Source organism: Paroedura picta, chromosome 1 (genome assembly GCF_049243985.1).
Source record: "Paroedura picta isolate Pp20150507F chromosome 1, Ppicta_v3.0, whole genome shotgun sequence".
Taxonomy (NCBI): Eukaryota; Metazoa; Chordata; class Lepidosauria; order Squamata; family Gekkonidae; genus Paroedura; species Paroedura picta.
Window position 1 is genome coordinate 162,347,723 of NC_135369.1, and position 16,817 is coordinate 162,364,539.

General features: G+C 45.6%; 1 protein-coding gene across 6 annotated transcripts in view; it reads left to right on the top strand.

Annotated features, from left to right (window-relative positions):
- GRHL1 (grainyhead like transcription factor 1) overlaps positions 1 to 16,817 on the top strand; it is an 80,502-nt gene that overhangs the window by 19,371 nt on the left and 44,314 nt on the right. For 5 of the 6 annotated variants that reach the window (XR_013226623.1, XM_077310556.1, XM_077310547.1 and 2 more), the window contains exons 2-8: positions 437 to 623; positions 5,282 to 5,352; positions 6,734 to 7,124; positions 8,388 to 8,464; positions 10,569 to 10,725; positions 13,177 to 13,288; positions 15,092 to 15,186. Coding sequence is in view for 5 of the 6 variants with exons in the window: in XM_077310556.1 (XP_077166671.1) it covers positions 437 to 623; positions 5,282 to 5,352; positions 6,734 to 7,124; positions 8,388 to 8,464; positions 10,569 to 10,725; positions 13,177 to 13,288; positions 15,092 to 15,186 (1,090 nt within the window). In the remaining variant the exon portion in view is untranslated. The remainder of the gene's footprint in view (positions 1 to 436; positions 624 to 5,281; positions 5,353 to 6,733; positions 7,125 to 8,387; positions 8,465 to 10,568; positions 10,726 to 13,176; positions 13,289 to 15,091; positions 15,187 to 16,817) is intronic. The other variant, XM_077310541.1, reaches the window with a different exon arrangement.

The window sequence follows — 16,817 nt, forward strand, 5'->3', positions numbered from 1 at the left end:
AACCCCAAACAAATGTGGTATGGGACAGAGCTGATTGAATTGCCAGTTTGCTAGAATGTGGGATAAGGGCTGCCATGCAATCGGAGAATGAAATAGAACAAGAACAAATACGCCAGTAGCATAACTTTAACTTTGAATAAAAAGTTTTTAATATTGTGCCTGGTTTCTAAGGGACTGCTGCGCATATGTAGCTCCACACCAGGGTTTTTGGGGTCCACACTCTGTCAAATTGCAGCGTGCTTAGAAAAGTTGCCACTGAAACCTGGGGAATCCTCCCAAACAGTATCCAAACGTCTGCATGAAGCTGTGAGCAGAAGGGGGAACTGGCACAGCCCAACCTGTCAAAGGTCTTCAGGCATACCTGTGCGCCTCTTTGGATCCTAGCTGTTACGTGCTTTGAACATGACCGTGTTTCTTTTTCCATCTCTCTTTAAAGCAAAAGGCCCGTCTTGGTTCTCCAGAATGACACCCTGTACTCCCAGAGGCGACCCTATACCAGTGAGGACGAGGCCTGGAAGTCCTTTCTCGAAAACCCTCTTACTGCCGCCACAAAAGCCATGATGAGCATCAATGGGGATGAAGACAGTGCGGCTGCCTTGGGACTGCTGTACGACTACTACAAGGTAGCTTCTTGGCAGGCCTGAAGAAGCTGGAGCGTCCTTTGATTTGCCTGCTGTCCTCCAAGAAAGGAAACGTCCCGGGTTTTTGCTGCTCTGCTAGAGAGCTTGGTCACAGCTGCTTTTTGTGTAGTGGCTATAAATAGCGTAATGAGAACTTCTGGTTACCCAGCTCAAAGTAAAAACAAAATTGTATATCAGATAATTATTTTCCTAGTTATGATTAAGCAGACTGTCCTGGAATAACGTGCAACAGGTGAAGGCGTTGCTTTTTAATGCATTGCAGCGAGAACACAGTGTGCGTGTTACAAAGTTGTTATTGAGATTTGTAAGTCGCTCCTTTTGAGCCTGTCATCTCAGGGAGGCATGCAGCTTTGTAGATAAAACCAATAAAACATATAAATACAGTAAAATCCAATAAGACTACTAAAGCTAACAATAAATATCCCATGCTGAGTCATTGCTGTTGATGTCCCTTGAGAGGGAGGATGTGGGAAGAAACCCCAGACAGGTAGGGGGAGGCCCATATGTCGTTCTGCTCTTCCAGGCGTACTGGCCTCAACTTTATGTCTTGCGGAAGAGCCGAGAAGGCCCTGGCCAAGGTCAGTTGCACTTCTTTTGGGCTGGGGACAACCAGTCAGTTAGCCGTAGCTGACCAAAATGTTCTCCCAGGTTTATCATCTGATAACCCTGAAGCATTGTTATCTCTGGTGACACCAGGCACTCTTCTAGTATTGGGTTTCATTCATTAGTCAGCATATGCTTGTCACGTAATTTTTTTGTGCCTAAACTCCAGTGGCTTTCCCTAGAAGTTGGCTATCTGGGTGCTGAGTGCCTAATCTCTTAGGTTTAATTATCACTCATGGTTCACTTTTAGAAGATCTCCTTATTCTGAGGCTGAAGTCCCCAGCCTTTTGTCCTTTTGGAATTCTGACACAGGGTAGTGGGCAGAACCACAAATATGGCAGCTACAGGGAGGCGGTGCCAAGCATAAAATGTCAGGTAATGGGATTATGCAGAATTTTGTAGCTCTTCAGCATTTCAGACAAACACTATATTTTACAACAGGGGTAGTCAACCTGTGGTCCTCCAGATGTTCATGGACTGCAATTCCCATGAGCCCATGCCAACAAACGCTGGCTATGGAGGACCACAGGTTGACTACCCCTGTTTTACAGGATGCTTTTAAAAAAGAACATAATTGTTTAAAATATTTTCTTGCATACCCCAAATAAGTAACATATTGAGTTAGTGGCAATTAGAGGCAATGAAGAGGAGGAGTTAGTGAGAAAATCCTCACCTGGCAGTATCTGCCAAATCTCCAGTGGTCCATAAGTAGTTCTCCTGAGCAGAAGCCTTACCTGAATCCACCCACTTTCCAGAGGTGTCACGTTGGGGTCTGCTCTTCTAAGGCTTCCATTTCCAGTGGGTTGCTAGCTCAGTGATCTTGTGATAGCCAGTAGGAAATTATTTGAAAGACAAAAATGAAAAGGTAGGCAAATGGTTTGGGTTGAGGTAATGGTGCGAGCAAACTAGGAAGGAAGGGGCTTTTAGTCCAACCGGTTCCTCCTTGTTCAAGGAAGCCTTCCTGTCTTTTCACTGGTTGGTGCTTTTATGGAATTTATGGCACGCCACCTTTTCCCAAAGAAGACACTTGTGACTTAGAGCTCCATTTTCATTAACTGGTTGTGTTTCCCATGCATTCGCAGTAGTCTCATGGGAATATGCCCTTCCAGCTATGGGGATGCTCTCCAGTCCCAAGTCCAGGAGTGAGAGCTTTGTCCTGTATTTAAAAATGGTAGCATACCAACGATTGCTAAATGACAACCTTTAGGGCAGCATGGTTTTATTTTGATGGTTGCCCCCGAGTCAGGAGCAGTGTTGTACAGCAGCTCCGTGTTGTCATAATCTTGTTTTTAAATATCCAAAACTGGTCAGGCAAGTCACAGAACTGGTCTGACCCACCAATGTCAGCTTTTAGCATCTACCTTGTAAAAAACAATTATGGAAGTCGGGTGAGAGAACAGCTGTGTAGCTTGTATCATTTTAGATCAGTCTTTTTCAACTATTCTTCCATTGAGAAACCCCTGAAACATTCTTCAGGCTTTGAGAAACCTTAGAAGTGGCATGATCGTGCAGAATATGGTTGGGAAGCAGAGCTGGGTACATGCCCATCCAGGGCCCCTCTTCTTCCCAGGTCCATCATTGACCATTTTGGGAGAGGGCGGAGTCAACATGACCATGTATGGTCATATCATCTGATAAGCATTTAACAAATTTAAAATATATCTATAAAATTAATGAACTCCCATCCATTCAGGAAACCTTCCCAAGGCTCTCAAGAAACCCCATGGTTTCATGAAACCCTGGTTGAGAAAGCTTGTCTTAGATGGGCAGTTGTGAGCATCTGAACTCATAACTGTACCCCAATTTTTATTACCTGAAGAAGTCTAAAAGAGGTTTACAATTGCCTACCCTTTCTTGCCACACAACAGCCACCCTGTGAGTTAGGTGGGGCTGAGAGAGCTCTGAGAGAACTGTGACTGGACCAAGGCCATCCAGAAGGCTTCATGTGCAGGAGTGGGGAATCAAACCTGATTCTCCAGATTACAGGCTGCTGCTCTTAACCATTACACCACTACTCTGAAAGCAAAATCTTACACTGTATCTCACTGTTCATGAATACTCGAAGCTTGTTTATTATGGATTAAAGCTGAAATTTTAATCATATGTATGGAGCTATGATGAAGTTGGAGGAAAAGAGAAAGAAAGCCCACCTCCTCTTTGTGATGGGCTTTGTATTTTTTTAAAAAATAAAGGATGAACTCCGTATCAGCTCAGGATGTCAGCTTGCTGGTGAACAAGCTGGTACCAGAATGGATTCATGATTAAATAAAACTGCCCCGTTTGCTAGTGGAAAAACCTTTAAGTGAGTTCTTCTCTCCTGGACAGATCACAGAGGGGGAAAAAGGGGTGGGAGATTCCATTAAAAGTACATTTTAAGAGCATTTCCCCCAACAGCTGATATATGAAAGCACGTGTTTGCCCTGGAATTGATTTCTAAAGAATGGGTAGGAAAGCTCCTGAACAAGAAATAGGTAAAGATACCACCTTCAAGTACGGTGAAGATCTCATTCTCAGCATTTCTTCAGGCCATACAAAACTTATAACCTGCTGACCCGGGAACACGTAGTTGGGGCAGTTTGTATGTGTACGCTTTTAAGCAAAATGTTGTTTGAAGTTTAATAATGAAACTGCATGTTAAGTTGGCAATGGGAACAGTTTCCCCCCTGTGTGTGCTGCACCCCGCCAAAAAAACAACAACATGGGAGGTGTTTACCATGGAAAATCCTCAGGTGGACAGAGACAGAAGTTTTCTCCATCTGCCAGCTCTTCCCCGCAAACAATCCTTGTCCTCAAAGTCAAACACTGCAAGTCAAACACAAGCCTGGGATCCCCATGGAGCCCCTCCTAAATGCAGTTCATTGTGTTTAGCTTGATTTGGGGATCATGAAAGATGAGAATTCCTGAAATATGTGGACCACCAGCTCTTGAAAATCTATGTCCTGAGAAAATGGGGCTGCTAAGGTCTCCCTTGGCTGACTTACAGAGGACCAGAGCAAGGCTTCAATGTAGCTTTACAAGTCTGAATGCTTCCAAGTATATAATTCCTGTTTTTTAGAAATTGTGTGAGCCTGTAATAGGTGCTGTGTAAAGACCGTTGTTTAAATGGATTGGGTTTCCCAGGTTAAAGGCAGCTAATTTAAGTGCTTAGGGTATTCAATTAATGCCTTTGAATGTGGAAACCAGTCTGCAAAAAGAAAGAAAGAAAACAAAACCCCTTGGTATTTAAAGTACAGTTGTTCAAATATGCTGGATCTAAGATGACTGCTGTACTTTTTAAAGCCACCTTAAATGAGTTGATTTACTACCTTGGGACGCATTGAGTAGCTTGTAGCAATAGGGTTTGGAAGATTTGTCCCTGTACACCTCAGAGGCTTCCCCCAATGTACCAGTCACAACTGGGTAAATATAATCACACGAATGATCTATTTCTCTAACTCGGTTTAGCCCAGGGGGGGAGGTTAAAGCATCCTTTTGATTCTCCCCCCCAAATTAACTTACCGTATATACTTGTATATAAGCCGACCCGCATATAAGCCGAGGCACCAAATTTAACCACAAAATCTGGGTAAACTTATTGACTCAGGTATAAACGGAGGCTGGGAGATGCTCCATCATCACAGGCTCTCCCATCCAGCCTCCCCCCCACAACAAATACAGAAAAGTCAAGAGGATGAATAGCTGCTGGCTTTTGACAGAGTCCTTCAGTCAAACCATTGATGTTCTACAAGCTGCCAGAGCAAGCTCAGCTTGCAGTACACATTTGCAAAAGGTAATGCAATGACTGGCTGGCTGGAACAGGCTTTTATTTCAATCACGTATAAGCCGAGGAGGGCTTTTTCAGTGTGAAAAAAAGGTGCTGAAAAACTGGGCTTATACATGAGTATATGGGGTATATAGGTTCCCCCCCCCCAGTATTCCCTAACATGTCTCGTCTGCTGTCTTATTGAAGACATGTAAAGAATAGCCATTTTTCTTCTAATACTGTTTCCTCATCTAAAGAGGATTAAACGTCTTGTTCTTGTGTTTCGTACATTAAGGTTCCCCGTGACAGGAGAGCGCCAGCAGTGAAGCCAGATGCCGACCACTCTGAGCAAGATCATATCAAAAGGTTTCGTATTCACATTTGCAATGCTTAGAAAACCCAACACTCTACTTTCCATTTTCCTGTGCAAGGGGAGCAAGCGTAATTCAAACGGGCTTCTCCCCTAGATTGCTGTAGTCACTACATTCTTTACGGCAGGGGTAGTCAAACTGCGGCCCTCCAGATGTCCATGGACTACAATTCCCAGAAGCCCCTGCCAGCATTTTCTGGCAGGGGCTTCTGGGAATTGTGGTCCATGGACATCTGGAGGGCCGCAGTTTGACTACCCCTGTGATGAGACATTACAACCCCTGCTTTACGGCTTGCATCCACGGCAGTGTGAGAAGCTCTCCCACTTCCTGCTGCAGTCTTCTGTGACCCCGGAATTTGTCCTCCTACGGATCAGCGGACACCCCTCCCCTCCCCAGAAAATGAGTGGAAGGCTGCAGTGAGAGGGGGTAGAACCAGCCACAGATTGCCCATCCTCCCCATCCTCCACCAGCAGACTTGCCTAGCATATGTGTAAACAGAGTGTGTATCAGGATCAAAGCCCATATACATAAGTTGTGCCTATTTGGGCTAGTGTTCCATACTCTTCTTGGTTTCACAGCAGGCTGATCAAAGTGAATGGGTGAGATTGGCAGCACATGGAGACAGGTTTGAGTGCCCTCAAGAACAGGGCACAAGAAATAAAAGCTACAGCACAAGAAATAAAAACGGAGGTGTTTCTGAGGTGTCTCAGAAGAGGGTGTTTTAGGTCAGGCTCTGTTCTACGTAATAGAATCCCGAGAGGAGCTTGTTTCCTCCACATGCCGTCCAGATATCCCCCCTGCTCCTGTTTTGCCCCACCCTTGTACCCTGATCTCCCCCTTCCCTTCCATGAATTCTGCTTTTTGTCTTCTAGCAGGGAGTGGGTTGGCTCAGTGACAGTATTCAGTTCCCCAATGCCCTTCTTTAACTTCAAGATTTTTCTACAGACTGGAGGTTCCCTTGTTGTTTGCCTGTTTTGATGGTAGGCTAACTGTTCTGAGTAGTAGAAGAAGAGGAGTTGGTTCTTATATGATGCTTTCCTCTACCCGAAGGAGGCTCAAAGTGGCTTACAGTCACCCTCCCTTTCCTCTCCCCACAACAGACACCCTGTGAGGTGGGTGAGGCTGAGAAAGCCCTGATATTCCTGCTCGGTCAGAACAGTTTTATCAGGGCTGTGGTGAGCCCAAGGTCACCCAGCTGGCTGCATGTGGGGGAGTGCAGAATCGAATCCAGATCACCAGATTAGAAGTTCACACTCCTAACCACCACACCAAGCTGGCTCTCAGAAAAAGGCAGGGAAACCCTGGTTGTACCTTCAAGCATGTCTAGCTCAGGGTGCAGTGTAATCAAACTGATCTAGTTTCTGTGTTTCCACAAGGAACAGCATGGCAGGCATGACGGAACCCTCGCTGGTCTCCACCGGCGAAAACAGAGTGCAGGTCTTGAAAAACATGCCTCTGAATATTGTTCTTCCACACACTTCCCAAATGGCTGTTGACAAGAGGGGCCACCTGACGACTCCAGACACGACCGTCACAGTGTCCATCGCGTCCATGCCGGCCCATCCGATCAAGACAGAAGCACAGTCACACAGCTTCACCGTCGGCATTCCTCCGTCCGTCTATCACCCTGAGCCATCTGAACGGGTGCCGGTCCTAGACAGGAGCCTCAACGCTGACCAGTTCAGCTCTAGCTCCCAGCCTCAGAATTCCCAGCGGCGTACTCCAGATTCCACCTTCCCTGAGCCTTTTAAAGAAGGAGTGCAAGAGGTACAAAAATAGTCAGAACCCTTGCTTGTCATCTCTGGATAGATGGATGGCCCTTTGCATTTCCCATAGTTCAGTGGGATTAAGGGAAAGCTGTGGGACATGGTGTGTCAGGCACAGATTTGGGGCTCTTTCCAAAGCAGCTTGGAAATGCTTTCGGGTGGTGGTTTCTCTTTTAAAAGCAGCTTTCCACGAATGTTTCGAAATGTGTCAAAAATGCCACAGGAGTTTCCAGAGCCGGTGGATTTGGTGAATAAAATTACCATGGCACACAGATATTATGTAAACTAGTAAAACTGTGCATAATAAAAGTTCCACAAATGTGGTTTATTTTATGGCTTGGCAGAGAATTGGAGTTACTTTTATTTTGGCTCTGCTTGTATACAAGTTCCTTTTGCACACACACACACACACTCACACACACACACTGGTTTTATGCTCCTTAGTTTGTACATGATATCAAGTTCCCATTTAATTCTTATATAAACCTGAAATCCCAATCCAATGGATTAGAAATAGAAGAGTTTCTCAGAAAGGCCTTAGGGGTATAAAGTACTAAATTTAAAACAAAAGCCGCCTCCTGGACAATACAAAATCGCCACCAGAAGTGCAGGGCTAATCTTTCAAGATACAGCTCCTTCAGCTTCAGTGTGTGAATGTATTTTTGTCTTGCTTTTGCTGATAGTAAGTCTCTTCTCTCACCACAGAGAATGAAGTGGCAGAGTTTAAATGCAGACCAAAAATGTAGATTTTGGGGTTATTTTGTTCAGGGTCAAAACTGAGGTTTAGATTTCCCTCTCCCCCTTTTAGATCCTCTTCCTGAAAAAGTTCAGAATCAGACCCTGCACCATGATCAGTGATCATCTCAGGTTCTTTTGTGTAAGGTTTTGCATAAGGTTGCTTGCTGCATTCTGGACCTGGCATTAGAGTCTTGGCAGAACGTGCTGTTTCATTTGTTTTTAAAGCAAATGGACTGGCATTAGGGGAGAATGCCCTGGCTAAGAAACTGCTTCTCTGATATTAGCAGTAGGCTTTAAGTTGTCTGCTAACGGATGCTGGTGACACTTATGTGACAGAGTGCCTTATGTGGGCTACCTAGTTCTCTTCTCCCCCCCCCCCCAATCTGTTTGTGTAGTTTGTTTCAATGCCAGTTCTGGTGCATGGGGTTTGCAAATAGTCATGATAAACTCAGGTTATGGCATTACTTTGCCTCCCTTTTGGATATCTTTTTTTCTTGTGTCTGAAACAATTGTTGGTCCTTTGCAGGTTTTCTTTCCTACCGAGCTGAATCTCCGGATGACCAGCATAAATTCTGAAGACTACGTGTTCGAAAACATTGCTGGGTAATTTTTAACCAGTCCTGTACATCCAGCTATCCAGAAGCAGCCCATGTACACCTCTAGCTCACTTGAACGTAGGCCTTCTTTCCCTGCAGGACTGAGATTTTCAGAGTCCAATGGGTGGGCTGTGGAGGACGAGATGGGGTCATCTGTGTTCTGTTCAATGTGGAAACATTCTGTGGATCAGCAGGGTTTGCCAGGAGGTTTGGTTGAATGGCTGTGCTTTTACACATGTGAAAATAACGCAGTTTCAATCCACTTCAGAATCCACTCCAGCTTGCCAGTGGATTCTGCCATTCCACACCGTAAAATCCAGTTCCAAAGTGCATTTATTTATTTAATTGTAGATTTCTATACCGCTGCTTTCCAAAGGTCTTGCAGCGGTTTACAACAAAAATAAAAATACAATAAAACCCATAAAAGCACCCCATAAAAACACTGAAAGCGGACTGGAAGTACATTATTTAGTGTGTATGAAATTGTGTCTAATTTGACTTTCTCATGTTGCTTCTTATTGGGTCAGCATCCAACATTAGCCTACTAATGGTTAGAGAGATGCATGGTGCTCTCTTAAGGGAGGTTGATATTGAATTGTAATTGCTGTGTTCTGCCTGTCGACGTAAGGATTCGCGTTGCCAACTCTGGGTTGGGAAATTCCTGGAGATTTGAAGGTGCTCCTTGCAGAGAGAAGAACTGGATGGGAAGGGGTTCAGCAGGGACGTGGTGCCAATAGAGTCTTCTCTCCAGAGCTGCTGTTTCCTTCAGGGGAAAGCAAAGGGTAGCTCCAGGAAAATTGCCAAAAGGTTGGTCCCTGAGGAAGAATCACCAGTAGCCATCCCTTAGAGTTTCCCATCTGGTCCCCATGCAGTTAGGGTAGCCTGTTTAGGGTTGGGAAAGACCTGGAGATGTTGGGGGTGGAGCCTTGAGGAGGGTGGAGTTTGTGGAGGACCAGAATCTCAGTGGCCACAGAATCCACTCTCCAAATTACCCATTTTCTCCAGGGGAGCCAATCTCTGTAGTCTGGAGATGTTGTAATTCCAAGGGATCCTCAGGTCCCACTGGAGGCTGAGAGCCTTACACACAACTCTTGAGCCCAAGGGCATTCCCTCTCATTAAGCACTTCAACCTCCCATCCTTGAAGTAGAAACACAGAAAAAGGGCTCTTTAATTTCTCCTCCCCAGCCTGGATGTCAGCAGAGGCTGTGCTTACCTGTGCTATGGACTAGTCAGAGGGAACACAAGGGAAAGCACAGTAACCCTGCCTTTGCATATGCACATAAGAGCTGGGCAGTGCATTGGAGCCCCTTTCCAAATCTCTGGGCAGATGTGATCTTTAGGATGCTTTGACAGCTCATTTTTCCAGCATGGAAGCCACCTTTTGTATCCTTATGCATGACATTTTCACACCTGAACATGGTGTCATGGACAGAATACTGTCCTTGGGCTAGAAAGACCTGGATTCATATCCCTGCTTCGCCTGGTATTTTGGCCAAGTCACTGTCTTGGTGTAACTTGTTTCACAAACTCCGTATGAAGAGAGGAAGGGATATCGCCATGTGCACCTTCACGTGCCCCATGTTGGAAAGGTATAAAGATAAAGGTATCCCCTGTGCAAGCACTGGGTCATGTCTGACCCTTGGGGTGACGCCCTCTATCGTTTTCATGGCAGACTCAGTATGGGGTGGTTTGCCAGTGCCTTCCCCATGGAAAGGTATAATCCAATGTAATTGACAGCTAACTCCTTATGGCATGAGTGAATTGCAAGCTGTGCAATTACACACTGGGTCAGTAAGAAAGGGACGGCTCTCTTTCCAATGTTCATTTCATACATTTCGCTTTTCTTGCTTGGAGAAGTTCCGAAGTGTGTTCCAAGCAGGAAGAACATGGCATAAAGTGGTCATTACAACACAAACCCTTTCTTACACATCTAGTTGGTTGGATTACCTAGCCATAAATAAGGAGATATCAGCCTTTAAAAATGCATGAAGAAGATTGCCAAAAGACAAAGAGGACGTAGGGGTGCACAATCCCATTCCTCATCTAGCATATTGTTTTAAAATAAATCCAGAAATAATTTACATACAAGTCTCCTCCTCTTGATTTTCAGGAACAACTTTGAATACACCCTGGAAGCTTCCAAGTCGCTTCGGCAAAAGCCAGGGGACAATACGATGACCTACCTAAACAAGGGCCAGTTTTATCCAATTATACTGAAGGAAATTAGCAGTGGTGAAGGAATCCATCAACCCATTAGTAAAGTTCGAGTGAGTTGTATCTCAAGGAAGTTCATTGGAGGAAAAATGGATGTGGCGTGTTCCTGGGAATCAGAAGATAAACAACTGGAGGACCCCTTGCTAATATCTGGTGGCCTTCTTCACGTCTGTCACTTGCTGGAATTAATGTGCAAAAAGATAAAGCAGAAACATATGAGCTTTGGTCTGGTCCAGCAATGTGTTCTTAAGCAGGAGTGGATACTTCAGGCATAGTTAAATGTAGGGGTGGGGGGAGAAGAAGAGAGGCCATGTTGTTTTGGGGCATGGTGGGAGAGGCCCAAGTCTGCCACTGTCGTCTTAAAATGGCATACGGGGCACGTTGCAGGACTGGATTTTTTGGTAGTAAAATAGGTTTTCAAAATGGGGTAAAGGTGGAGAGAGCGGAAAAAATGGTGTTTCTCCTATTGGAAACTTTTTGAGGAAAAATATTGACCTGTATGATTAATAGGTTTGATATTACATCAGTTGTGTGGGATTTTCCCCCCAGTACAGATAATTTTCTTGTGATTGTCGCAGTAACCCTCTTATATAGACTAGTCTGAGAAACATGCACTAGACATGTTTCTCTTTCTCTCAACTCATGTCCATGAGTGCATAGGTGCTTAGTATATGCATGCAGTTTGCTGAGTGACAGAGCATATGTTCCTTGCATGCCGAAGATCCCGGGTTCAATCTCTGGCATTTCCATTTGGCTGCAGAAGCCTGAGATCTTGGGGAGTGACTGCTAGTCGGACTAGATAGTACTTCATCATGGGCTGAGAGATCTTTAAGAACTGTGACTGACCCAGGTCACTCAGCTGGCTATATGTAGAGGAAGGGGGAATCAAACGTGGTTCTCCAGATTAGAGACTGCCGCTCCTAACCACTACACCAAGATGGCTCTCGAAAAGAAACACCTGGTTGACGGCCTTTCCTTAAAACCGACTCTTCTTCCAGTAATATCCATAGTCCGGTCAGATACGTAAAAAAGAAGAATGGTGACCTTGGCTATTCACTGCACTCAGAAAGCCAGCATGGTATAGTCCAGGTTGTCCAAACTGTGATAATGGCTCATGGTAGTTGTAGTCCATGGGCATCTCAGGAGGCTACAATTTGGACACCCCTGGCATAGTGGTTAGAGCCTTGGATTAAGATAAGGGAGGGGTCAGATTCCCATGCTACCTTGGAAGCTTGTGGGTGATTTCGGACCTGTCAGTCTCTCTGCCTGATCTACTTCACAGGATGGTACTAAGGATAAAATGGAGAAGAGAACAATGTTGTCAGCTCCGATTGAGATAAGTGGAGTATAAATCTATGCGCTTGGGAAAGAGAGAGCAGCTCTGAGAGGGGGTAGAAAGGAAGGGTTTGGTTAAAGAGCAGCCTATTTATAATTACTTATTTTACTTTCATGAGATCGGAGAAGGGAGAGTTATGCCATCTCCCTGGGGGGAAGGGATACCTTTGCTTAATGCAATTGATGCATTCGTATTGGGGACCTAAGGCTGTCCCCAGTCTCTGGAGATGATTTGAGGTGTTGGTTTGGATGCCAGTATATCAAAAAGGATCTTTTTCTGGCTTTGCTGTCCACTGCCTTCATTGACAAGGAGCTGCAGTGGATTCAAGGGGGCCTTCTGATCTTACGAGATTCTCATCTTGCTGTAGGGGGTGTGTGCAAATTGCAAATTGCAAGGTTCAAGGGCAGTTTACTAAAGAGGTGCCAGCCACTAGAACTGCATGCCTGTTGTCCCTCAACGCATATGGTCATACTTCAGCTAAAAATGGCTGGGGATTAAGCTGCAAGTAGAATAATCTTGGCCATTCCTCCTCCTCCCTCACATGAACATGCGGGAAGCAAGAGCCAGCTTGGTGTGGTGGTTAATCTGGAGAACTGGGTTTGATTTCCCACTCCTTCCCAAGCTGCATGACCGTGGGCCAGTTACAGTTCTTTCAGAGCTCTCTCAGCCTCACCTACCTTGCCATGTGTCTGTTGGGAGAGGAAGGGTAGGTGAGACTCCTTAGGAGAGGAAAAAAGGTGGGGTACAAAAAAACAGCTGTTCTTCTTATAGTGACAGACCATTGGTTCATCAAGGTCAGCGCTGTCTCCATGAACTGGCAGCAGTTCTCCGATGCCTTAGGCAGAGATCATTCACGTCACCTCATCCTTTTAGCTGGAGATTGAACCTGGGATGGTATACATGCCGGCAGGTGCTCTGCTAGTGAGCCACACTATTCTGCAGACGATAGATAACGCCCTTTCAATGCACTTTAGAAGTAAATTTTCCTGTTCTGCACGGGAAAATCCAGCTGCAAAAGCACATTGGAAGTGCATTATCCAACGTGTGCAGAATGGGCCCTAGTGCCTCCCTGCAGCACACTGACTTTGCCAAAGATCTCCTGGCCTTTATACCTATTAAGCTCGTCTCTTTCTTCTCCTGCCCTTCCCCCCCCCTTTCCTTTGCGAAGAGTGTTATCATGGTGGTATTTGCTGAAGACAAATCAAGAGAGGATCAACTCAGGCACTGGAAGTACTGGCACTCCAGGCAGCACACGGCCAAACAAAGGTGCATTGACATAGGTAAGAAGGGATCCAGCGGCTGGAGCCAAAACTCTTCTTGGCAGGCTTTGGTGTTCTCTCTCGGCCGAGGCCAGGAGAGTTCATGGCAGCCTTTGATCCTGTCTCCTCACCGTTGGGGTTAGAATCATAGAATCATAGAGTTGGAAGGGGCCATACAGGCCATAGAATCATAGAATCATAGAGTTGGAAGGGGCGATACAGGCCATAGAATCATAGAATCATAGAGTTGGAAGGGGCCATACAGGCCATAGAATCATAGAATCATAGAGTTGGAAGGGGCCATACAGGCCATAGAATCATAGAATCATAGAGTTGGAAGGGGCCATACAGGCCATCTAGTCCAACCCCCTGCTCAACGCAGAATCAGCCCAAAGGGTTCTTGTTGGACACCATCATGGGCGAATAAGGACTATTGTTGTCCACCCCAGAGTTGCCCACCCCAACAGGAGGGGCAGCTAAAAGGACAGGCAGCTTCAAGAGGGGTTTGGATAAACACACGGAGCAGAGGCCCATCAGTGGCTGTTCGCCACAAGGGGCAGATGGAGCACAATGTCTAGGGGCAATGGAGCTCTTATTGATCGGGGGGGGGGACAGTGGGAGGGCTTCTGGAGTCCTGGCCTCGCTGGTGGACCTCCAGTTTTGGCCACTTGGTTGAACTGGGTGGGCCACTGGCCTGATCCAAGATGGCTTCTCTCGCGTTCTTATGATGCTTCCTTGATTAAAGTACTGTTTACTCAGAACTGGAAGGTCAGTACCCACCGTTGGTAACAGACCTCATGCTACCCAAATGTGTGTTGAGAAGAGATGGAGCTTCACTGTCCTGAGTCTGTTTTGGTCGTCGCTGTCATTGTAGAGGAGGCTGATTCCTGTGGGTCTTCTGGACTTCATGAACAGCTTATCTTTGGTGAATTTCCCTCAGACTTCAGTGCATGGCCATTTCTAATCGCCACCCTCCCAAGCATGCATGCCCAGTTCTTAATTCCTGGCATGGCATGCATTAGACCTCCCGTTTGCCTTGAGGTCATCTAAACCAGGGGTAGTCAAACTGCGGCCCTCCAGATGTCAATGGACTACAATTCCCAGAATTCCTGGGAATTGTAGTCCATGGACATCTGGAGGGCCGTAGTTTGACTACCCCTGATCTAAACTCTTAATCCGAAATAGACTATGGTTGTGGTTAACCAGTGCTGAGGGACTGGCACTCTGCACATGGGCAAAGCTATTCCTGCTTTGTACTCAGGTGCTTGGAGGTGAGCTCTGGTGTTGCAGAACAGGTTCTGGGACTGTGGTGAGGCCATACTCAAAGCACAGTTGGGGCAGGGAGATGAAAGACAGCTTTGCAGAGATCCAGTCGTCTGCAGCCATGTTGTGACTGGCTGGCTTCCAGATTTTAAGGCTGGGTTGAACTCCCTGTCCTTTCTTCCTGTTAAAAAAAAGTGGGGATTAATCACTTGGCACTTAAAGGCAGACACACACACAAACCTTTGTTTATTATTCAAGGAGTTTTATGGAGAGCATATATCCTTGTTATGTTGGGTGACATTTCTCAAACAAAACCCCACAGGGCATGGCCAAGGTAGTTGTGTCACCCTTCTTGCTAAGGGCTTTTTCTTTCATTTCTTGATTTTATTTTTTATTTAAGTAAGTGCACTATTTTAAGTCCTTTATCGGGTAGGTCCCATGAGAACATTTGAGCAGATTTCATTGTGGGTGAAAACTAGAAGCTCTTTACTTTGGCTGTTCCAGTGATCAGCTGTCAACATAATGCTTCCTCCCTCTTTCTTTCCCTCACCTTATGGCCAGCTGATTACAAGGAAAGCTTCAATACCATCAGTAACATTGAGGAGATTGCATACAATGCCATCTCCTTCACCTGGGACCTCAACGATGAAGCCAAGGTAGGTACCAGAACTTTTATTTCCTGGCTCCTTTTGGGAAAGGAAGCAAGAATGGAGTGAGATAAAGTGGCAATTGGCATTGGTGTAGTGGTTAGGAGTGCGGACTTCTGATCTGGTGAGCCGGGTTTAATTCCTCGCTCCTCCCCCACATGCAGCCAGCTGGGTGACCTTGAGCTCGCCACAGCACTGATCAAGCTGTTCTGACTGAGCAGTGATATCAGGGCACTCTCAGCCTCACCTCCCTCACAGGGTGTCTGTTGTGTGGAGAGGAAAGGGAAGGCGACTGTAAGCTGCTTCTACCTTTGGGTAGAGAAAAGCGGCATATAATAACCGTTTCCTCTTCATAATGGAACAGTAGTAAAAACAGTAGCAAAAAATGTGTGTTTGCTTTTAAATTGAGAAATAGCTGCTCTAGGGGGCTGCCAAAAAGGCTTGTACATAAAATTATTTCTTAAGATCTGAAGCTGTGTGTGTTGGTGGTCATGGCCATTAAGACTTGGTGCGCATGTATTTCACATCAGGAAGTTCTTTGGGTGGCTGAAACATACTAGAGAACTGAGAACAGCGGAGACCTCTGGTGTGTTTTTGGAAGGTCCTTTGAGAGAACCATTTCTCAGCAGAAGGGAGAGGGTTTGCCCTGTCCGTGCTTGGTTGATGGGAGAGGCAAGAGGGTGACCCTTTCTCTTACTCTTTCTGCCTCTCCTGAGTACAACCCAAGCGTGGTAGGGAGCAGGAAATCGCAGTAGGACCTAGCTGTGGAAAAGAAATCCAGAAATGGGATTTTGTGTGGTACGAAATGAATATTTAGAAACCCTCAAGCAATTAGGTGCCTGTGTAGTACTGTTCCAGCTGAGAAGGCCATCTGGCATTTTGTCAGGTGTGCTAGAGTGTGAGCACCTATGCAAACATCAGATTTCAACCCTCTGAATTTAAACAGAGGTGTGTTTGCAGGCTGCAGCTTGCAACTTTCTTCAAATGTCCATCTCTTCTACCAAAGTGTCCTTGCTTATTTCTTTCACTGAGTCACGACACAGAGGTCACTGGATGGAGTGACAGACTTATTGCTGGGACTTTTCCCCAAGAACTTGTGTTTATTTGAAGCCCAAAGACAATTGCAAAACCAAAGGTCACAATTGATTTACTGTACTATTGTGGTGGGTCATCTAGGTGAAACTAGCCCTTGTGACAATACTCACCATGCTGCTCTTGCCAAGAGGGTAGGCATCTGAATGAAAGGTCATTCCATTTCCATAGAATGGACGGAGCACCTGTGTTTTCATGAGAGGGCCACCCAAAGGTGGGTCCCAAGATGGCCAGATTCACAGCCATAAATGGACTGAGATCACTAAAACCACTAGTAACAAGAAAATAAAGAGCTGGACCAATCACAGGATACTTTTTAAAAGGCTAAGGTCAATGTAAAACGATGGAGAGATTACATCAGTTGGGTGGTAGGCTATAAGAAAGCTCTGCTAGTGAAAATTACCTAGGGATCCCATACTTGTTTTATTTGGTTGTCATTCATTCATTCATCTCTCTCCCCTTGAATCTCAGTGTGGTTTACAGAAAACTTAGAAATCAAAATACAGATGCCACATGTTAATAGCAGAATTATAACAGTAGCAAAAGTA